The sequence below is a fragment of the Anguilla anguilla genome, chromosome 2 (genome assembly GCF_013347855.1).
Source record: "Anguilla anguilla isolate fAngAng1 chromosome 2, fAngAng1.pri, whole genome shotgun sequence".
NCBI lineage: Eukaryota > Metazoa > Chordata > Actinopteri > Anguilliformes > Anguillidae > Anguilla > Anguilla anguilla.
Genome location: NC_049202.1, coordinates 20,649,642 through 20,673,014, shown reverse-complemented (window position 1 = coordinate 20,673,014; position 23,373 = coordinate 20,649,642). Strand labels below are relative to the sequence as shown.

At 43.0% G+C, this 23,373-nt stretch overlaps 1 protein-coding gene across 26 annotated transcripts in view; it reads left to right on the top strand.

Annotated features, from left to right (window-relative positions):
• nrxn1a (neurexin 1a) overlaps nucleotides 1–23,373 on the top strand; it is a 253,804-nt gene that overhangs the window by 182,130 nt on the left and 48,301 nt on the right. For all 26 annotated transcript variants that reach the window (XM_035405914.1, XM_035405901.1, XM_035405905.1 and 23 more), the window contains one exon: nucleotides 8,077–8,258. In XM_035405914.1, the coding sequence (XP_035261805.1) occupies nucleotides 8,077–8,258 (182 nt within the window). The remainder of the gene's footprint in view (nucleotides 1–8,076; nucleotides 8,259–23,373) is intronic.

Genomic DNA, 23,373 nt, shown 5'->3' with positions numbered 1-23,373 from the left:
GGGGAAAGCACTGTGCTCTGTGATGATGGATGGATGGTCTTCATCACTGAGGGAAAGACAGATGCTCAGCCTGGGTAATGACTCAGTTCTGACAGTGTGGATCTGCGTTTCATCTGACGGCCCTGTGGGATCACAAACGTCAGATCGACAGACGCAACACGCAGCATACCAATCTGCTATGCGAAAGACGACCGCTGAAAGATGTACAAAAGTCTTGACACACTTTTAAAAGCGATATTTGTGTTTTTCCTTTTTATCTCACAGAAGAATGGCGCTTAAGCAGATGGCTTTGGCAGAGAAGCCTTTTGTCAATGTGTCACATGACAGGAGCACTGCTGCCAAGCCTCCCTCAGTGCGTCATGCTTGGGATGGGCCCCGTGTTCACACTGGAACGAGCCAGATTAGGATGTGGCGCTGTCATTGTGATGTCACTTCATATATCATAATTTTTCACACTGTGTCATGATTAGGAAAGCACCGTGATTCGATCATTTAACTCTCAATCTTCTAGTTACTGTAATTAAAGCCTAGGTGTTCAAACTCGGCCCTGGGGACCCCCTGTATATGCTGGTTTTTGTTCCAACCACAATTGCAACGCCAGAATTTTAACTAGATTTAATTTTTTCTTAATTAGATGCTTTTCATGTTTGGAGGGATTATTTACTCTCTTAAGCCACATTATTTCAGAAATAGCTATGCGTGCTATTAAGATAAAAATGTCCCGTGTGCACATTGTGCTATATTGCAAACAATTGCATGAAGAGGGGTAACAAAAAATTTTTAACTGATCAAATTCAGGACTGAGGGAGTCAGTTGGTTCCTAATTAGGTAGTTGAACACGTGTTTAAGTATTAAGTAAATCATACATTTTTTGGTCAATCATCACCATTTAGGAGTGTTGATTCACAACAGTCTTTTACTTGATCCTTTAAATAATTTTGTAACCTCTTTTTATGCAGTTGCTTGCAATATAGCACAGTGTGCACAGAATGTAAACATGGGATTTTTATTCATCATGGTATTCATAGCTATTTCTGACATAATGTGACATAAGGGCATTAATAATCCTTCTAAAAATTAAAAGCACCTAATTAAGAAGAAAATAACAGCTTGTTACAATTCTGAGATTGAAATTGTGGTTGGAATGAAAACCAGCATAGACAGGGGCCTCAGGACCAAATTTGAATACCTAGGAGTGAAAGCAGAGAGAGATAAACTATTGGAAGGCAACAGGAGCCATAATGGATGGCACAGGTTCTTTAGAAATTGCATTGAAATAAATTGATTTTATTGATTTTCAAAAACAAAGCATTTTCCTCTGCCTTCTCTAGCGCTGCTATCTAATTGGCTGTCATTCATCGCTGTCACTGTTGCTGCCTTGTTGATTTGTGAAATGGTCATGTGGCAAATGGCAGTCAGTATTTGCTAAAGTTTTCTGAGCCAGCTCAAATGTGCAGCTACTTTGGCAGGGTTTAATTGATTTTGAGGGGTTGGGTTGCTGCCCATTTCCAACGAGTTATTCTCCACTCAGATCATGACCCTCACAGGAAGTGATGCAACACATCTGTTCTAGGAAAGGAGGAGCATCAGCTTCCCATCCTGCTGTTTGATGGGGAATCTTGAGCATGCGTCACACTTGTCTCACTGCTTTTCATCCTCTGCAGTTGCTGCCTTATCAAATGCCAGCTCTGCACTGCTTGGAAAAGTGCTGGTGTTTTAAGTAAAGTGTTCAGACAGACTAGCTTCCTTGGCCTGCCAGGCCCTTCATGATTTTGAGCTCACCAGTTCTCTCTTTGATGTTTAATTCAGTTGATTTTTGTAAGACTAAGGTTTGGCCTATCCCTCTGACATTTTTGCACATTTCTCTGCCTCATAATGGCTTCCTTGACTTTCATAGGCACAACTCTGGTCTTATGCTGACAAATGCCAATAACAGATTACAAAGGCAATCAAAAATCTAGAATAAAGGATAGATACTGAAAGTTGCCTTTTACTTGCAATATAAGGAAGCAATTGAACACACCTGACTAATCAGAAACACCTGTGAAGCCATTTGTCCAAAACATTGTGGTGCCTTTAGATATGTGGGCTATGTATAAAAGGTTCTATTATTTCTACATTGGGAAACCAGAAAGTGTTAAGATATCCTTTAATAAAAGCTGAGTAGCCACAATTTTACCCCATGTGCATTGTTTGATTGCAGATCTAAAATTGTGGAGTACTGAGCCAAATACAGGAAAAAACTCTTGGTCCCAAACCTTATCCAGCTTATTGTGTGTGTGTGTATATATATAAACATTTTGATGGGGTTATTTTCCTAAGAGAGGAGAAGGCCTTGAAAACTGAATAGTGCTGCTTCCTGCTAGCCACAGCGAATGGATATTCATTAATTAAAGGCTTGTGTAATAAGAGCTCCAGTTGCTTGGGGAATGGCTTTTAATTGCACGTGAGTCACATTGAGAAATGGGGCGCTCTGTGTTACAGCTAAATGGAAGGGGGGGGGGGGGGGAGTTGAATTTATAATGGAGGCAGATTTAGCTGTTTGACCACTTTCAATATAAACAGGTCCCGCTCTGTAAAAGGGCCCAACAGAAAAGAAAATATGTATGCATCCATCTCATTTTGCCAGGGAGCATTTTATGCAAGTACTGGCACAGATCCTTATTTGTAATATTGCGTTCATGAATAGAGCCTAACATATGTACAAATGTATGAATATGAAGGTGGGAAGAAGGAAAATATAAAATCACTGCAGTATTGAACTCCCCAACTAATGGAATCATTAGTGGACCAGCTTTTTACCGTGGACATTGTGTCAGGCTCAAATTCAAATTAATGTGAGCCAATAGTAATGATCAAATGAATTCTGGCTAGAGTCTAACAGGCATTTCAGCACACAAAAACATCATCCATTGAACAAAAGCGTTTAATAGTTATAAAGTCCAAAACTTCCACGACCACTCACTGTTTACAGTTAGGCAAGTGACATACATGGGGAAGATAGTGTTCTGGGGACACCATATTCAGCATTTTAGCTGTCAGTATGAAGTGTGAAGGAGCCCCAGCCCCTAAGACCAACTTTGACTTGTGCTCCATTTTATCTCTATTATAGAAAGAACACGGTGCAGATATCTGTGTGTGTGTGTGTGTGTGTGTGAATAAATCCCTTCCCTCAGTCTGTGCATACTGCACAGAACAGTATTAGCTTTCTCTTGTTTAGCAGTGCAGTATTTACATAGGTAAGTTGAGGTTGTCAGCCTATCGTTTCTGCTGTAAGTGAAGCGTGAGCAGTTGCAGTTTCAGCAGTTAGCAAGTCGGTTAGGCGACGGTAACTCTGACTGCTCCTGGCAGTGTAATGGTGTGGAAACTCCCTTTCTCCCTGTTTTAACTGCATTTCCGCTGGAGATCGAGGATGCATTTAAGATGCTAATGGTCTCATGCTGAGATCTTGCTTCATTTAATTGCTGTGGAAATAGACTTCAGCATTAAGAGAAAAAAAAGAGAAAAACATTTGACCCTGTTTAAAATGGCTGTTAGTTATTCAGACCCTCTGAGAGCAATTAGGGGGGTCAAAGGGAAAACGCATTCTGGCACTCTCTGGCTGGCGGCCTGCCACTCGGGCCTTGGAACGCGCCTCTAACGAGTCGGCTGAGCGTTGTGTTGACATTTCCGTGGTTTCGGATCATTTGCCTTGAAACGCATGGGAAGAGAAGGAGGAATAAATGCTACCGACAGTGTATGTTAATGAGCTTGAGCCGCTCTATTCTTTCGCTTCTTTTCTGTCTGTCTCTTCATCCTTCCAATGTATTTGTGTGCCACCCCTCCCTCCATTCATCCAACCCAACTGTCTGTCCTTGTGTTGTGAGAGATGGAGTGAGAGAGGAGGAGGGCAGTGCAAGCAGACTTATCCCAACTACAGTAAATCGCTAGTAATCCAACTACAGGGCATTACTGGCAGACATCTCCCAACTACAGTAAATTGCAAATATTCCTACTACAGAGCATTTCTAGCAGACATCTCCCAACTACAATAAATCACTAGTAATACAATTACAGAACATTACTAGCAGACATCTCCCAACTACAGTAGATCGCTAAGAATCCAACGACAGAGCACTAGTTTCAAACATCTGCTAATGACAGTACATCGCTAGTAACTAAACAAAAGTGAACTACTAGCAAACATCTCTCAACTACAGTTATCACTATCAACCTAAATGCAGAGCTAGCAAACATCTCCCAGTAACCATAAATCAACAGGCACCCAATTATCAGACGCCAATCACGAAAATACAGCATTCCAACCGAGCGGTGTATTTTCACTTGTGTGCCCGGCTTTAAGATTATTGATAGATTTGAGGGAGTTCATTGAGAAGCTCATGTGATCCGACCCTCCGTGGAGATGAATGAGCCGTGTCTGAGGAGTTATGGCTGCGCGTTTGCGATCGGGGGATTTACTAGCTGGGTCTGGAGAGCTGTCATCAAGCAGTAAAGAACATGAGAGCGCTTGAGTTTGCGCCGCTAAATCACCCCAACTCCTGCATCACACCCAAGCCATTACACCTCATCCCCGCCAGCTCATCACACCCACAGAACAGCCCTGTCACCTGCAGCTTAAATATAGAGTGTGTGTGCACACGCTTGTGTATGCATGTTGTGTGTGTGAGTGTGAATGTTTGCAGGCGTATTAGTTTAGAGCGGCGACATTCTAATGGGACTCATTTTCTTTGTTCGGTTTCTTCTCTGACAATAATGGTGGGCAGCCTTGCTGTCAGAATTGGTACAGGGTGCCTGTAAGAGGGAGCATAGGGGTCTGTAGAGAGAATGTTGGTGTGTTTGTGTATCTTTAGGGTGGGGGGGGGGGGGTGTCCTGATAGTGCATGGGCAGCCATCGGGGTGCTGTCCTGTTGGGTACAGGGGTGACAGCCACAGGGAGCTTCGGGAAGCGGTGACACTGTATGACGGAGCTTCACCATGACGACTGAACAGGAAGTGAACACTAGATGGCCAGGGGTGGCTCGGGTTAGCGAGAAAAGACAGATAAGGAGGAAGAAGGGAGAGGAGGAGAGAGCATGATAAGGTCGAAATAGAGAGAGAGAAGGAGAGAGAGAGAGAGAGAGAGAGAGAGAAGGAAAGGAAGGGGAAGAGAGGGCAAGGAGAGCAGAAATGCAGAAACAAGCTAAAAATGTTATCTATCCTCTGAGAAGGAAACAAAGACACGCAAATCAGCACTTTTAAGGAAATGCGTTTGCGGCGAGCTGTGGGAGACAGCGGCCTCTGCATCTGAGAGCTGGAGACAAGGCACAGCTGTCCTGCGCAGAGCAGCTCCTCCCTAAATATTCATGACTGCGGAGAGGAGGGGCGCCAAATGGTCGTATTGGAGCATGGATGATCTATAAGTGTATGTCGACTGCATATAAACTGTGTGAACTGGGCTGACAAAGCGCATTCTGTCTTTCTGTAAAAGTGAGTCATCAACTACAGTGTAGCATGGTCCTAAAATAAGGTAGTTATTATTATTATTATTATTATTTGTTTTATTTTTTATTGCAGCAGTAGTAGTAAGTAAACGCTCTAGTACTAATGTAGTTTCTGATGGTGGTATTATCTTTATTGTTTTCTTTTTTGTGAACAATTGTTTTATTGCATAATAAAAGTATGCATACAATACTTAAACTCGAATAACAATTCCCCCCATCCATCAGAAGGAAAGAAGAAAAAAATGAAAAAACCCACCCTTCAAATCCCATGGTTACTAGTAAACTGAAAGAATGGACATCTTTATTCTTGAACAAAACCCTGGATGAAATTACTCACGTTAAACCACTACTTTTCTTTGCATCATTTTTTTAGCACACATCCCTGAGGCAGCATTGAAAATAATTGAAATCCCCTGGACCTTTCCAGTCAGAAGGCTGTAATTGTGTCTATCCTGCCATCAGAATTTCTCAAATGCAGTTCTGAGCATTGAAATCTTAATATTGACATTCATTTTAAGTAGATTTCCAATCTGTAGTGTATTGTTTCGCTCCACGTGAATACTAGTGAATATGTCATTTTCCAGTTTCAACAAAGCCACAGCAGTGTATGCATTGTTTAGACCACAGGAGTGAAGAGTGAAGGTGTAAACAATGTTTTGCTCACAGAAAAAAGGCCCTTGTTCCGTGCTGTGTTGTGTTTAGAGAATGAAGACTCTTATGTCCCAATACCCAAAAAATGTATCCTCCCTTACCGCCTCGTTTCCTCTGTGCCAATGTCATATGTCCAAATACTGGAGGAGATGAGCGAATTGGTTTTAAACTCGGCTCCTAACCTCCTCCTGGCGAAGGCTACATCAATGTATGCTACCGTGGAAGTGTTTTCACATTTCTAGGCCACATCTTCACACTCACGCCCACAGAGATTGAAAGACGTTCCCACAGAATCTGACACTAAATCCAAAATTTAGAAAGCGGAGATGGCAGAGAACTTACCCCGATTATGAAAGATATTTTGCCAAATTTGTTTGAGGCTTAGTAAGTTATTATCACGCAGAACATCCTACCCGGAGGCTAGGTTACCTGTAACGGAAAACAAAATGGCAGTTTGTTTTTGTGGCTTGTCGGCTATCCTACAGACAAATTCAGAAATTTTAGACGGGGAAGCAGGTTTTTATTTGCTAGGGCATGAACGTTTCTTAAATGAACATTATTTCACACATAAATAAGCATGGCAACTACAATTATTTTGGTATGAGAGTAGTATGCATGAATTAATTTATTCAACCATTTCCAATGGCATATTTATTACCAACAAATTTGATTTCATGTTACAGTGGGAAATAATTGTTTTTCAATGTGAACACTGAACATTAGGAAACAAGCGACAAGTTTGTTTCAAGAACCTACCACAATTTTTCTTAAGTAGCTGCAATGAACTGGCAATCGAATTTAGGCTGTCATATTACTGCTATATTAGGCAAATCAGGATTCGGGAATTTTAGTAAATTGTTATGATTGTATACTATGGGATACTTTTATTTAACATTACTGATTACATATTCATTAGTGTCGTGACACAATGTTGGGCTCATGTTTGTACAAGCTACTGTTCATGCAACTATTTGTGCTTGAAACTTACAAGCTATTTCTGCAGCTTTAAATGGCATGCATAAGATCTGTGGAACTATTTGTGGGCTCAGCCAAAGAATTATGCACATGATAGGGCTATGTCATCAGTAGTCGACGATGACGGAGAAGCAGATAAGCTGTCCCAATTTTCTTCACACCCCCTCATTCTCTCTTTTCCTCCACTCGTCTCTATCCCTTTCTTTCCTCCACATAATTCTGGGTACAAGGCGAGTGGGGGAGCGGAGGAAAGGAAGTAAGGAGTGAAAAGTAATGGGACGCATCCTTAATGGTGCTCTCTATGCCGTAGGGGTCAACAGATGGCTGTAATTAAGCCCTCGTCCCATTGGCTGAAATTGATTGCTGCCACACAGGTGACTCGTTACATGCCCGTACGCCACACCACGCATCTGGAAGCTCTTTATTCTGTCCCTCCGTTTATCACTCATGCAGAGTAAAGTGTCTGGACACTGAAAGCTGTGCCGATGTCTGTATCTTAACGAGAAGACATGCTGAACACTGAATGCTGTACTGAAATCTTCACTGATGTTTGCGTCCTAATGAACACCTTTGTTTCTGTGAATTGTGGGCAAGCCGTTACCAAGATTATCAGACCAGGTCTTTTCAGACTGAATGGGGATGAGACATTCAGAGCTCACACACGCGCACACACACATGCATACACGCACAGACACATACACACACACAAACACACACACACACACACACACACACATACACACACGTACATGCAAACACACATATGCATGCGCATACACGTGCACACATACACACACCCAGAAACACACACTCGCACACAAACACACACATTTTTTTGCACACGCACAAGCACGCATACACAAACACACATGCAAAAACATGCGTACTAACTCCCCTACAGTAACCCTGCCGGATCCGTCCACATGCTCAGCCCGTGACATGGCCGCTCTTCTTTCTGCCCTCTTTGCAGCGGGGACGACGTACATATTCGGCCGCGACGGCGGGATGATCGTGTACACGTGGCCGCCGAACGACCGGCCGAGCACGCGGGCGGACCGGCTGGCCATCGGGTTCAGCACGCAGCAGAAGGACGCCGTGCTGGTGCGGGTGGACAGCTCTTCCGGGCTCGGAGACTACCTGGAGCTCCACATCGTGAGTCCGGCTTTCCCGCTCGCATGCACGCACGCACGCACGCAAGCACACACACACACTCAAGCGTGCGCACACTCCCGCGCACGCGCTCCAGGGCTGGGGTCAGTTCCATTTCAAATTCAGTCGCCTCGCCAAATGAAGTGACATTCAATTCATCAATTGCAAAATGTGTATAATGTTGTGCGAGGATTTTTCAATTGGCTGACTTAAATTGACTTGAGTTAAACTGAATTGACTGAACCGAAAATTGAACTTATGCCAAATCTCTCTCTCTCTCTCTCTCTCTCTCTCTCTCTCTCTCACACACACACACACGCTCGCCCATGTACATACTGGAGACACACACAATAATGATAATCAAAATGTTGATTATGATGATGATGATGATGATTCATTTTATGTTAATCAATATGAGATGGCTGATTTTACTATGTAACAATTGCGTCTAACTCAAGCTCACAAGTTGCTGTGGGTGCCCTTGGAAATCTTTAATGGGGGCTCCTCTCTAAGCTGCATGATTATATATTTATTGACCTTCCTCCTCCAAACACCCACACCAAATGGCGCCTCTGTTCTCCCAGAAAAAACAAACAGACACGTGCTCATGCATGTGTATGCATATGTACACACACTTACACACACACACACACACACACACAGACTCACATGCACACGCACACACACATACATACACACACACAGTTACACTGACCCGCAAATACTCATAGGCACCCATGCTTGCATATACACAATATCCATGTGCTTATGCACACATAACCACCCACCAACGCACACACATTCACTTCCACACACTTCCTCAGGCAGTGAACAGAGTGTACTCTAATCTATATGTATAACATCTTTCTACCGTTGCCATGGCAAGGCCAGGCCAGTAGTTATGCTCTTCCTGTTGTTATAATAAAGGGTGTTTGCACCAAAAAAAGATCAGAATTCACAATGTACTCTCCTCCAGCCTACCAATGTCGAGACCGGCAGTATTAACCCTATGAACTGTGTTTGTTCATCCTGCATAATGTATGATGTGATATAGCTTTGGTTTGAAAGCATTTGAGTATACTGCAGACTTTGCGGTCGAACTTGAGAGAGCGTCAGCGCTTCAGCTAAAGACGCTGTCTGTGTGTGTTTGAGTGTGTGTGCCTGCATGCGTGCGTGCATGTACGCATGAAAAGCATAATGCTTTTAAACATGGACATCTGGGTGCGGTTAAACAACACTTAGCCCGGAGATGTTTGTGGTGGTTCATGGTGGCCTTTTTTTTGTCACTCTCCTGTGCATACACCAGTCTTCTCAACCTGTCACTGCAGGTGCATCTACTAACACCTAACGGGTAAGGCTATCCAAGAAAAACGAAATATTCATATTTTACCATCAAACCTGAAAATACTCGCGTGAAAACATCATTAGAAGCGCCGTATGACTGTTCTTGTCGCCGTGTCAGTAAGTTTGCAGCATGATGATGAAACACGGCCTCGCCACCCTTCACGCCAGCGAAGATTTTAATGGCCGTTCTGTCCCTTCACTGCGGCAAGTTTCGGAGCGCAGCGCAGGGTCTCATATAAAGCGTTTTACGTTGCAGCGACAACATAAATATTTAATTAAATTCCACGCAAGACAGATGGTGATCCATTGTTTTATTTTCCCCACTGTCTCATTTTCCCAGACTGCAATGCGTAGTTTTCACGTTGTCGGAGGCAGGGGAGAGAGAGAGAGAGAGAGAGAGAGAGAGGTATGCCACGGCAAGACGCTTAGGGCATCCCTGACTGAGCTCTCCCCCGTAGTGTGTGTGTGTGCGTGCGTGTGTTTTCGTATGTGTGTGTGTGTTTGTGTGTGTATGTCTGGGTGCGCCTGGGTGTATGTGTGTGTGTGCATATACATGTGTGCGTGTTTGTGTGTGTGTGTGTGTGTGTGTGTGTGTGTGCATACATACGTGTGTGCGTGCATGTGTGTGTGTTGCTCAGTTGCCATATTTAGAAATATGGTATCTTATTTCATACTCGACTTGTTTGTGTCCTTTTTATTAAGTTTCGAGTTGATATCCAGCCAGGTTAATTTCCATAGTGACTTATCATGATTTAAACTTCAGATCGATCTGATGTTCCTATCGTTCCCTGAGCTCGGATAAAGATAGCAGAGATACGCAGAGCTGTGTGTCAAACAGGGAAGATAAGAGGAAGAACAACATCACCATTTTAATTTCACACAATATTTTAACAGAACCTACCATAGTCCCTTATCAGGCTGCTTTTGCGTAAACCAGAACAGCGAGGTTTATCAAGCAGGAATAATTTGTCTGAGTGAAACGAGTCCTTGAACATAAAAAAAAGCAATCAGTCTGCAGAGAAGAAATCACAGCCTTTTTCCTTTAACAGTTACAACTGAGAACTCTCACACTAAACTTTTTTATTTTTATTTTTTTAACACAAAACTGTTCAGCAACCATGTACTGTACATCGCAAAGGTGGTGCTGCGGACAACAATGTGCACCATACTGGGCAGATGCAGGACTGAGTAATATCCAGAATGAAATAAAACGAGTCCACACACAGATGGCTCCTGTTTCCGTGCTTAATTTAGCACCAAGAGTGTCGTTTCCAGCCCATTTGTTCTTCATCACACGGCATACCATTAACCACGTGCGTAAGTCGTCATGACCACTGCAATGTTTATGACGCTAATATGATTCCAACGTGGCTCAGCCAATGTCCGTCTCCTTGAGCCGTCATGTGACCTTAACCAAATCGCCGTGTAATCACTGCTGTCAGGACCACAGCCTTGAGATGAACCTTATACGGGTTAGCAGGATTGCAGGAACCATAAGATGCCATTGTAAAATGGGAAAATTCCCCTTTTCACCGGCCACTGTTGGAGCTAATCCCGAGCTGCTGTAGGCCTGTGTCATAATTATTGATTTTAATCTCCCTGGCTGTGCACCATCACCCTCAACCTTGCTGACTGCACTGAGATCCACGCCGAGTAAATCTCACATCACCGTTATAGGATTATTGTAATTCATATTAACTGTCGTGCAAAATCCTTCTGTTTACTTTCACACCCAGATATATGATCGTTTTCTCTCGGATTTCCTGAGGGACACTGAGCGCAGCTGGAAGGAGGAGAGAAAAGTAGAATTATGGAGCAAAAAAGTTGTGCACATAATGAAAGTACCTGTAACAGCCAGAAGGATATGTACACCAAGCGTATTTGTTATCAGTGGCTTTTGTGCTTTAATAATGTTTGTGATAAATTGATTCCATTAGTTTTTTTTCCACAGTCATTTGGGTTATTTGGGTTTATTTTCTTTGTTTTTATACCACTTTTTTCCTGTCCAGAACTGGAATGCCCAATCATATTCAGAGGCTTTTCCAGGCAATATAATGTCAAAGCCATCCATCAATTCGGGAGAGCCTATCCTCTGAACTAGGTCCCACCGTCCGTCACTTCGCTTCGCTCCTCTGTCCTTCCGCAGAGTTGCGCGGTCATTGCGTCAGAGTACCCTTCGTGTCCAGACAGCATGGAAATATTTATTTTGGCCTTTCAGCTCTACTCTGATTTTGAGTGGAACTCTGGGATAGCTTATTGGTCTTGCCCTATGGGACGTCTCTCCGGTGAGGGTCTGTTGGTGTAGGTTTCACTTTGAAGTCACCTTGCAAACATGGCAACTGGCACTCAGTCTTACATGATTTCTCCCGCTGTGAGTTTTTGACAGGTATGTTAGCATTTTTGGGCCTGCTGGGTGCCCATGCTGCTAAGGCATTGTTCTAGTGCATGATGGATGGGCTCCGTGTTCTGGTTTGTGCCACTGCTGCCCAGTAGCCCCTCCATGTGTTGCATGGGCCCCGTGTCTCATTTCGCTCTAAAGACCCCTGCTGGTCGATCGCACGTCTGTGGTCTGCTTGCTAAGTGCCTTCCTCTGACTCACGTCTGTGGTCTGCTTGTTAAGTGTCTTCCTCTGACTCACGTCTGTGCGGGCACGACTTGTGGACCGCCATGTGAAAAGAGGCAGCCAGGGACATCATGTGCTTCTCAGGAACCCGTGTTCCTGTCTACACGCCCTCTCACTGGCAGCAAGGTTCACAGCATGAGCTCTGACCATGTAGCCTACACGTTCAGCCAAACTGGGGAGAAAATTGAGAAAAATTTGCAAATTAAAATTCTGAGGTGAATCCCATTGCCTGTTAGAGGAATTTTACTGGCGATAGACTGCGAGTCTGATCACAAGGGCTAGGCCAGGGCTGTCAAGCTGGCTGGATGGAATGGTGAGAAGGAGAGGGAGAAGAGAGAAACCAAACTAAAACTTTTCTTGAAACCTGAGAACCATTTATCTAATACTTAAATCTAAGAGGAACTGGTGCTTGATTATTTATCATGCCCCCCTAAACCATATTTATTTTTATATTTTAAAAATATAAAATATATATATATATTTTTTATATTTTCTGCATTTATTCATTTATTTTTGTTATCAAATGTTATGAAATTACAAATGTTTACTGATTTTACTTATTTTTACCTTCAATAAGTGTGCGCCTGATATGTAACCCAGATTCTGTGATTCAATCCACGATTTCAGCAAAACTAAAAATATGAGGCCCTACACATACACGCACACAGGCACGTGCACACATACAGACACATTTTTCTTTTTACTTCATGGATAAAGTTAAAAGAATAGAAATGTCTGTTATCTGTGTGGTATGTATCCTTGTCTACGCTTTGATCTCGTCATGCAATGGTCTATTTTATGTAGGATAGATTTTGTTTTGTTAAAATAATTAGAAGGAGAAGGGGTCGGGGGAGCTGCCACACAGAAATGGGCCGACCTCCCCCTTCCCAGGTGTCCCTGCTCTGTCAGAGAGGCAGAATGAGAGTAATGGTATTTAGACTGCAGAGGTGGAAAATCCAGGTTTATAAAGTAAAAGTCCTCCCCAGTATTTTGTTGCAATCACCTGGATTTACTAAATAGCACAATTCTTCAGCCAGAAGGTAGAAGTAATTAGTGAAATCAGCTGGTTGCGTTTGCGGGCAGAAGAAACGCATGGCAGGACGTTCGGGGTCTGAGCCCCGGACTCTTCAGCTCGGTTAAGCAGGTCTTGGCGTGCGGCGAGATGGCGGCGGTGTTATGGAGCTGCGGGGGCAGGTGGGAGGATGACTCGGCAGTCTGCACCGTTCCCCGTGTTTCTCTTCCTTTTGTGAATTATAGATCTTTCGCCTTCTTCTCCCAGCCGTCCTGGTCCAGTGCATGGACCAGCGCGGCTGCACGGTCTACGGGTCTTGGCGTAAAAGGGCGTACGCGGGTCTGTTCTGGGCTGGTCCGTCTGCTGCGGGAGCGGGCGTTAGTCTCCTCCCAGTTCACGTCCCGCCTGTCTGTTTTTCGCTTTTCATGCTGTTGCCTGATGCTCTATCACTCTGTCATCAACATCCAGCCTCCCCCCTGGTCCTACCCTCAACGCAGCTTGTGTGTGTGTGTGTGTGTGTGTGTGTGGATGTGCATGCGTCAGTATGTGTGCATTTTATGGTGTGTGTGTGTGTGTGTGTGTACGTGTGTGCCTGTGTATGTGTGTGCGCATGCGTGTGTGTGTGAGTGCGTGAGTGTATGTGTGTGTATGTGCATGCGTGTGTGTGTGAGTGCATGAGTGCATGTCTGAGTGTGTGTATGAGTGCGTGAGTGCATGTCTGTGTGTGTGTGTGTGTGTGTGTGAGAGTGCGTGAGTGCATGTCTGTGTGTGTGTGTGTGTGTGTGTGAGTGCCTGTGTGAATATATTCCTTCTGTACAGAACAGTACTCTTAGCCTGCCTCTTTTGCAGCAGTGCGGTTCTCCTTGTAAGCCCCAGCTCTGAGTGTATCTCCTCATTCCATCACTGCTGAGCATGACTGATTACTCCAGATTTCTCCTCTCAGCTGATTAATAAACCATGAAAGGATTTCCTGAGGTAAAATGCTTCTCCCCCTCTTTTTACTCCCATACAAGGAAAGTATCACAATAATTAATTTTCTTAATTTTTTAACATAAATGGACCAATGAGCCGTTATTAAGAAAGAGTAAAAAATTAAGAAAGATTTCCGTTTTCTTTTACTCTCTCTCTCTCTCTCTTTCTCTCTCTTTAATGGAAAAGGACTGTTTTGTGTCAAGTCTTTCAGTGAAGCTAATGTTGCTAGGCAGTCTCGCTTACTCCCCACTCCAGCTGCAGAGAGCAGAGTCAGGTGATTGAAACAGACAGGTCATACCAGGTGTGTCCTCGGCTAATCACGGGTTTGTTTATCATCCAGAAGGCAGGTTGGTAAAGCGTTGGACATGTGTGCCTCTGTGCAGATCAGCAGTGTAGAGGTAGCGACCAGAGAACCTGTCAGGAAATTTATTTAAATTTAATTAAATAGAACAGAAACCAACAAAAGAATAAATCTGTAAAATACACTACCCTGTGTAATTCATTATATTGCAACCTTAATTACCAGATTTCCTAAGAATCACTACTTGCGACTTCACCACAACCAAATATAAACTGCACTGTGCAATGCTAAACATGACCATATAGTAAATTATATATAAACCGGGACCATTGCAGGTTAGTCTTAGTGCATATGTATTCCTCAAGTTCAAGGATTAGGTTGAGTCTTTGCATAATAAATGCATATCAATGGCCTGATTCATTTGCCAAGGCTGACTGCAGTGTCAGGAAAGGTAATTGCATTTTTTTCCCCTTTTTTTTAAACATCGGAGGGAGCAAGACTGTTAACTTTGGTATGGAGCGACAGTACTGTCATGGCTGCTGTAACTGTTGCCAGAAGGAGACTTTCCCGTTCAACACATTTCTGTTGCTGTTGTCTGAAGAAAACATTTTCAAAGGCTATGAGCACCCAAGTCACGCAGTACTAGAGTTATTGGATGAGATGAAAGATGACCTAGTACGGCGCAATCACCCACTTACCATTTCCATTGCGAAGACATTTTTCTCTTTTCGTTCCTCTGGCTCCTGGCCCATTCCAAAATGAGAATGTACTGTCTTTTGTACTTAAATCAATAGGACACTGCTCATTACACTTGGTGGCTTTGTCACCACAAGTACAAGAGCTATACTTTTACCAGTGGATGCCATATTTAAGCTAATGTTTTTCAGCTGGGATCCTTTGCATAATAGCTTTTTAGTAAATAGCCCATTAAATGGCCCACTTTCATGCCTGCTTTTTGTCTCAGTTTTTGGTTTCATAAATAGCACCTTGAATGTGTGGTATGGTTGTTTGTAGTTTGGAGAGCTGCTCACTGTTTTTGAAGCAAACCCCCAGCCCCCACACTGTCCAGAGCATATTTCTGCATGTACTCAAATATACATGCAGGCACGCGTGCACGCGCAAATACAGCACATGCATACACACACGTTATCTCTATATCCAGACGTCATCCTTCCTTGAAAGAATTCCCTGAAGGCAGACAGCGGTGGTCAGTCCAACGCGCCCGTCTTGGACATCTCCTGTCGCTCCCAACACGAGGAACGGCGGGATTGTCACCCGGGTTACCGCTTCTGAACCCTGCGGAACTGTCTCACATGTAATAAAAAGTGTAAACGAGAGGCACGGAGAAGAGGACACAAAAGCCAGCCAGTTTCATTTCCTGTCTCTCAAGGCAAAATCGCCCCCGCACGCCCACAGGAGTGGAGTCACCGTCTGTCACTTCGGGAGCCAGCGCCTCTCAAATTCAAAATCGAATCCTGTTTATGTGCATGACGAGAGAGCTTGTGTTGCTGAAGCGCTTTATACAAAGATGACATCGACTGAAAAGTAATTCTCATCCCTTCCTGTGAGCCACTAGAGTGTCTCTCTAGTCTGATGTGTGTTACTGTGAGAGAGCCAGTGGGGGAATAGATGAAGTTAACTTGGGACAACTTGCAAAGCTCTCAATTTACACTCAGTACATTTACTGTCTGCGGCTAGATGCTAATAATGATAATAATAACAAACCCCATACTCAGCATTAAGTGTTGTGGGATATTTAATGACCACAGCCTTTCTATCTCCTAATTACCTCACTCCTTGGTTTAATGTCTGAAAGACAGATACGTTGTTACTGAAGCGTTTGTGTTTAGGGCACCCAGTTTAGGGGTGCAGCCACAGTTGCTGGTCTGGGACATGAGCTATGAAACTTCTGGTTAGAAGCTGTTTACTTAATATTGAATCTAATGCATATAAATGTAAAGCATTACCGTATGTCTGTATGATTTGGACATATTTGTACCTGCTCTGAATCAGGAGGACTCTGCAGTGTGAACATTTTGTCCTTGTATGTCTATTTGTTGAGGAGTGGGAAAGCAAGAGAAAGAGTGAGAGAGAGAGAGAGAGAGAGAGAGAGAGGGAGAGGTGAGGGGTGTTATCAGTAATTGAATAGACTTCGATATAGGTCCTAAACATTTCCAGGAAGCAGAGAATTATAGTGGGCAGTAACGGTTGGTGTGTGTGAGTTTAAATCGCTCTGTAAACGAATCACAGCCCTCGTAAAAAAGGGTGACATTTACGACCGGGCACAGTGGCCAAGGGTACGAGGTGACGGATATCTTAATGGACCTGAGAAAAGGTGCTTCACGGGGAGAGGGCAGGGTAAAGGACACGCACTCTATCGCTAAGCAACCCCGTCCTGCGGCAAAAAGGGGGCCTCTGAAAGGTGCCGCGGCGGTCCGAAAAAAGGAAAAGAAAAAGAAAAGAAAAAAATGGATGCAGATTCTAGAAAAGTGTGTGTTCCACCAGCCCGAGAAAAAGCATGAGCGTGCTGCGTTTGCGGCACCATTCTGTCCGCTGAGTCAGCTCTAGCAGGGAAGGCCTTACAGCGGGGTTAAGGCCGACATGGCGGACAGAACGGTGCCAAAGGCTACACGTTCATGCATCCCGTCAATCTGGAGAAGTATGCTTCCAGCAAACGATCTTATGGGCAGGGCCTTTTTTTTTTACATGAACAACGTGACGTGTAATCTATTATTTGCAAAGTGCGATCAGTTCTATCTCTACGTTCGAAACGTCTCGCTATGAAATCACAATTTTGTCCCACCAACGCATTTCGCAAAATGCATATATGTATTTTGAAAGAGGAAACGGCCACTATACAGTTATTACATCCTCACCTTGCTTTGTTTCAATGCCTGTGAGTGTGATTTGACAAGACACTCCATGCTCAAATATATTTAGGCGTGGGTATCCTAGTAACATTTAAGAGTAGCACGTACAGCACTCACTTTACAGGTTACAACTTGAATTGTTGAGTCATAATACGCTGAGTCGTACGCCGTTACCCACAAATTGAACACGAAGACTGAAAAGCAAAAGAGCATCATCCATTAAAGGTGAATAATTAGACTACAAGTCTTTTCTTTGCTCATCTTCTCTGTAAAAGTGACATAAACACCAGGAGCAGGTTTGAGGAAGGCAGGTTTGTGGGAACCCAGAAGTGGTTATCTATTAATTGCGAGCGACACAATTGAAAAACTGTCACATTCTTTGATGTCACAGAAGAGGGGTGGGTCTAAAGGACAATGGCAGATGGACTCAGAAGGGTGAGAAGGTGTGGCTTAGGCACACAGAAGTTTGGTTGGTCGCCACATCCCCCTGCTCTCTGATCCCCACCTAAGCCCCTCCCCTTCCCTCAGAAAAAACCCACGGATGGTCTTTAGTTAGACATCCAAATCTTTTATTATGAATCTTTTATTAAAGGCGCAATGATGTGGTGTATGTACCTTTCACTTTCCCTGGGGTGTATTTTCCAAATAATAATTGACTTTTTCTTATTGGAGAAATTAATGCATTTTCAAGTTTCATTAAGACATGCATTTGGAATGATGAAAAAGCAGCAAGCTGCGTGCATCGTTTGAGAGATTGCGCACTATTGAAGGGTACTGATGCTTGAAACGGGTAATGTGACAAAATGATTGTGATATTACAAGCAGTGTAAATAAATGCGTTTAATGTCATCGGGGCGAAATGCGATGTGCGCGCAATAATGCGGGCCTGCGGCGGAGTAATGGGGGGAATAATGCGCCAGCGCGTCTCTGTGCCAGATATCGCCATTTCCGCAGCGCTCGTTATCCCCCCCGCGCCTTGTGGTCCGCGGCCTACTGTACGTGTCGAATGTGAGATTTACTGCTTTGCATATTCCACTGCTCGTGTGCGTGTGGAGTCTGCACTCGCTAGACGATAATCCCTTCGGGGTTGTGTTTGCTTATGCGTTTATTTGCATGCGTGTGAGCGTTGGCCGCGTGTGTGCGTTTTGCATGCACATCTCTGTTGAAGTCTGTACATGTGTAGTCCAATGTTTTAAGCGCTCATCCACTTCAAATGGCTGCTCTGAGATCAGTCTGTCACAGCCCTGCATTCTCCTGACTCCCCCATTTTGCTTCCATCTTTCCAGCCAAGCCATCTCCCGACCGCACGTTTTTCATAGCAACCAATTTCCAGTTTCTGCATTCCTTCCATTTCATTCCATCAGTCCCTCCTTGCCCTAACTTGTCAGCTTAGGTACCTGTTTGATTAAGCTGATATCTATGTGAGTGTGTCAATAGGCATGGAACCAATCAAAGGATGCTGAGCTCAGCTGCAGATTCAGAGCTGACCCATTGGGGTTCTTCACAGAAGAAGGGCAGACCCTAGATGCAAATGTTGCATCTGTATTTATTTAGTAAAGAGGACTCAGTTTACGGAAGGTTTCAGTGTCAAGGGTCAGATCAATCGCATGAACTCCGCCACTATGAAACACTTACTTGAGAGAACTGGAAATCACATTTAAGTTATTGCAAATGGTGCAGTGCATAACTGTCACCTTGCAGCAAGAAGGTCCTGGGTTTGAATCCTGGCCGGGGCCTTTCTGTGCATGTCTGCATGATCTGCCCATGTCCATGTGGGTTTGCTGCTGGTACTTCGGTTTCATCCCACTGTCCAATGACATTCAGGTTAGGCTAATTGGAGAGTCTAAAGTGCCCATCAGTTTGAGTGTGTGAGCGAATGTTGTGTGTACCCTGCGATGGATTGCCGACTTGTCCACGGTGTATTCCTACCTTTTGCCCAATGCATGATGGGATAGGCTCCAGCCCTCCTGTGACACTGTCCAGAAATAAGCGGGCTAGATAATGGATGGTTGTTGAATTCAGACTCTTATGTAAGGTGGTGCTGGCGTTCTGCCAAGCATAGAACAGGAGTGCAGTACATGGGACTCGCCAAACGGTATGGTAATGTACGTGCTGCTAGAGGATGGTATCACAAAACATTTTTTATTTTTTTTATTTAAAAAAGATAGATGTTTTTGTTAAAAATCTCTGATAAAAATTATACATGCATATAATGAGGATTTTACAATATCTCTCCTTTGGTTCCTGTAGCCAAATTACTTTTTCATACTATTATTTGCATTAATATATTAATATATTCAACTGAATGCCTTAGTTTCAAACCTGGGGACTGGGACTGGCTGTTTAAACCACACCTGTGCATACTGAGGACAATCAACTGTCCCTTTCTGAAGGGAAATTTTGGCATTGTGTCTTTTTTTTAGACTGTGGGCTCTATGTTTGGAATCAGTGTCGCAGGGTGCATGGATGCAGTCGATGGTGTGTTGTATGGGCATGCTGAGCATGGCGACTGAATTCTGGTATTTTCGTGACCAGAGGTGAGAAGCACACAGCCCGAGACGGGCAGCACAGGTATAAAATGGCTGGATTATGATGAAAATATTAACAGTGGGTGCATTCACTCATAGCCTTAGCTCTGTGGATGTTACTCACACCTACAACTATCTTTGACTAAAAACAAGGCTGTAGAGGCCATTGGCTGACCTTACTGAGTTACTGATGGTTATTGTATTATAGATACTTGAGGGTAGATGCTTGTGACACAGTGACTGCCACAGACGTCCCTGGTACAATGGATTGTGACAGTCAAATTATAAAGAAGCCTTAAAAGAAAGATGATATTCTCTATAAGCAGAACTTAGAAAATTGTGAGACAGGAGGCAATGGTAAACCCATTGGTTTGTTTGGAACAGCATGAATCTTTTTTCTTTCTTTTTTTAAATTGCAGAGCCTGTTTGTAATTGCATGTTCTATTGTGACTTAATTACAGGTAGTCATGGAAACACAAAAAAGCCTCAGTAACTAGTGTCTGCAAATTGGAAAAAGGTGGTTCTAGCAGGACAGTGTCAGTATTCATCGCCATAGAAACATTGACACTTTTGTGAATCACCTGCTTGTCAGGGAGCTACAGAGTTTGAGTGCTTTGGCCTGTAAACTCCCACTTCAACAGATTAGAAGCTGAAAAACAAAGGCTTTGATTTCATTTGCATGAATGTAGAAACTTTAGATAGACTCTTCATGATTTCCATGTGACATGCATAATGAAAACAAGCACTGTGTGCATAAAAAGGAAAGTCAGTTAACTTTATAAAAATGCTACAACTTTGACTTTCTAGAACAGTTTAGGAAAATGACTCATGCAAATGTGCGTTCACGGAAAGTTAGATTTTACAAGATACTTACACCTGGGACACTTAACAAAAATTCAGCTGTTGATCACATATGAATGAATATTAAATTGCAACTGACACAACATGTCAGTCTTCCTCTGACTATGTCATACCACATTTCCTGACAAAAATAGTTTGGAAACACTTTTCTTTTTTTTTTTTTTTTTACTAATTTCTCTTTTTACTAACTTGTTTTTTGACTAATTTATCTAACACGAGTTTGCTAAACATCCAAATGGAAACATTGTTATGCAGATCAGCTGACAACGACATTAGACCATAACAATCTTCCCTTGGTTTCCATTGGTCGAATGGGTCTTCTGCTGAACCGATCTATACAGTATGCACAACTGATTAAGTCTCTGCACGCTGGCCAGCAGAAATATGTCCAACCTGAGCTCACGCACACTGAATACTTTTTATGTTGTTGTGGACAGCGGGCCTGGCGGAGGACTTGATCAAGCTGCTTGAGGAACAACAGCTCAGTCCTCCAGTTCACTTAGTTGTACATGGTTTGTCTTCATTTGCAAAGAAACACAGTTTTCCCTGGACAAGAGAAAAGTGTGGACTGCATCCCTTAATGCTAAGCTACTGCCAGCCAAGAGAAGCGACTAAGGCTCTTTATTTTAATACTTAGCCCGCCACACAACAGTAGACATGTAGATATCTCTTTTAACTTTTATATATTACAATCAGAGTTTGGAGGAGGAGAGTGGAGAGGGATGGGGGAGGAAGCAAATGAGAGAAAGAGTAGCAACTGAGGTGAAGAATGTGGCTGAGAGGAGAAGAGGAGAGAAATTTATGAAGGGGGGAGGGAGAGAGTAAATTCATCGGCAACACAAATGTATGCAAAGCAGATTGAAATTGAAAGTTGGATCGATGGAGAAGCCGAGAGAGAACAGCTGGAGGAGAAAATGAAAAGAAAGGAAAAGGAGGGAAGGTCAGAGAAAGGATTAAATAATATGTGCAATTGAGTGACAGGGAGAAGGAAAGACGCATTGAGGGGAGGGGAGTGTTGGAAGGAGAGTAGAGGTAGACTAGGGCAGGAATTTCAATGGTTAGGAGGAAGGAGAGAATGAGTGGAGATATATTACAACAGACGAAGGAAGCCAAAAGAGAGGGGGTGAGAAGAGAGTCATTTAACAGAGTTTTTAAACAAGCAAGATCCATCCTCTGTGGGCTAGCCTGACATATGGAGTTTATGGTCATCTGAACTGTTTTCATAACAGCACAGGTCAGCCAAGTTCTAATAGGGACTGCAAATTGGAGATATACACACTACCCAGTGAGCAAAAAGCAGAATCAAGACATCTACAGAGGTGGAAATCTAGATTAAGAGATGTTTTGACATGAACAGACTCTGTTGACCCCAATATAACTCTGGTTTTACCTGTATATAGCCTGGCTACGTACTAGTCAGCTAGAAAGCTTACACTATTCAACCAAATAATAGCCAGGTTTTCACCTGAATGCCTAGACAGTGTTTCACCATTAAAGTGTTCACTCAGTAGTGTGTGCCAGTGAGAAAGACAGAAAAAGTTTGTTTACTGTTTTTTTACTTCACTACAGTGAAGACCAAACTTAAGATGACACATTTAAAATGAGGTCTAGCTTTTTGCTAGCCTTTGTTGATTGCTCTTCTAGAAGGTTGAATGATGAATAAACCTGTAACTATCAAAAGTCCTAGTCCATAAAATGTGCTATTGAATGATTTGAATGATTTCTAATGTTACTTCTTCAATCAAACTTTTGAAGTGAATCTATTCAGCTATGAGCAGTGACACCAAGAATTGATGTCACTTATTGAGGGTATGACAGAAATTTTGGTGTCGCTGGACATAATAGAACAGCTTCATTGATGGCTGTCGATGATCTTAAGTGATCTGAGCGTACAGTTGTAAATTATGTCTACATTTTTTGGCACTGTGTGCTTACCTATACTTTGCCAAGCCCATGTTATCATTGGACAGGGTTGCAGCCTGAAATGCAAATTTTTACAAACCCCTTTATTTATTGACCAACAATTTGTAACTTTTACAAATAATGAAGTTTTATAATGAATAGAAATCACCTTTAAAAAGTTAAGCGTGCCTGCCTTTCAGGATTCTGAAAGTTCGAACTTGAGCCAACTGTCAGAAATGAGTCCTTGAACCTATTGAAGAAAAACTATTATTGAGCTGCATGCAAACCAATGTTCTAGAACCCAATAAGACCGAACACCCAGTCAAGGCTTTGTGTTTTCTGTTTATCACATTAAAAGTAAAGTTTTTTGTCATCATTACATGTATTTAAGGTTAAATTCATATTTCAATTGCTTTTATATAGTTGAATATATATCAATTTTCAGAAATGATATTTTCCAGTTGCCCTGTCTATTTTTAATCTAAATTTTCACTTAATTTTAATGCAAAATGAAATATGACTTCGCTTTAGAAATGTATGTTTACTTTTTTCATCACAAGCGGTTAGGTGAGTTCTGTCTGTTGAGTTTGGCGATCAGTAAAATCAGTAAAAAAAAAATGTGCCACTGAAAAAGTAACACTTGCATTTATTTGCAAGTCTAATGTTTGAAGGACGGATGTAAATTTGATCCAGGTGTGTGTCTGT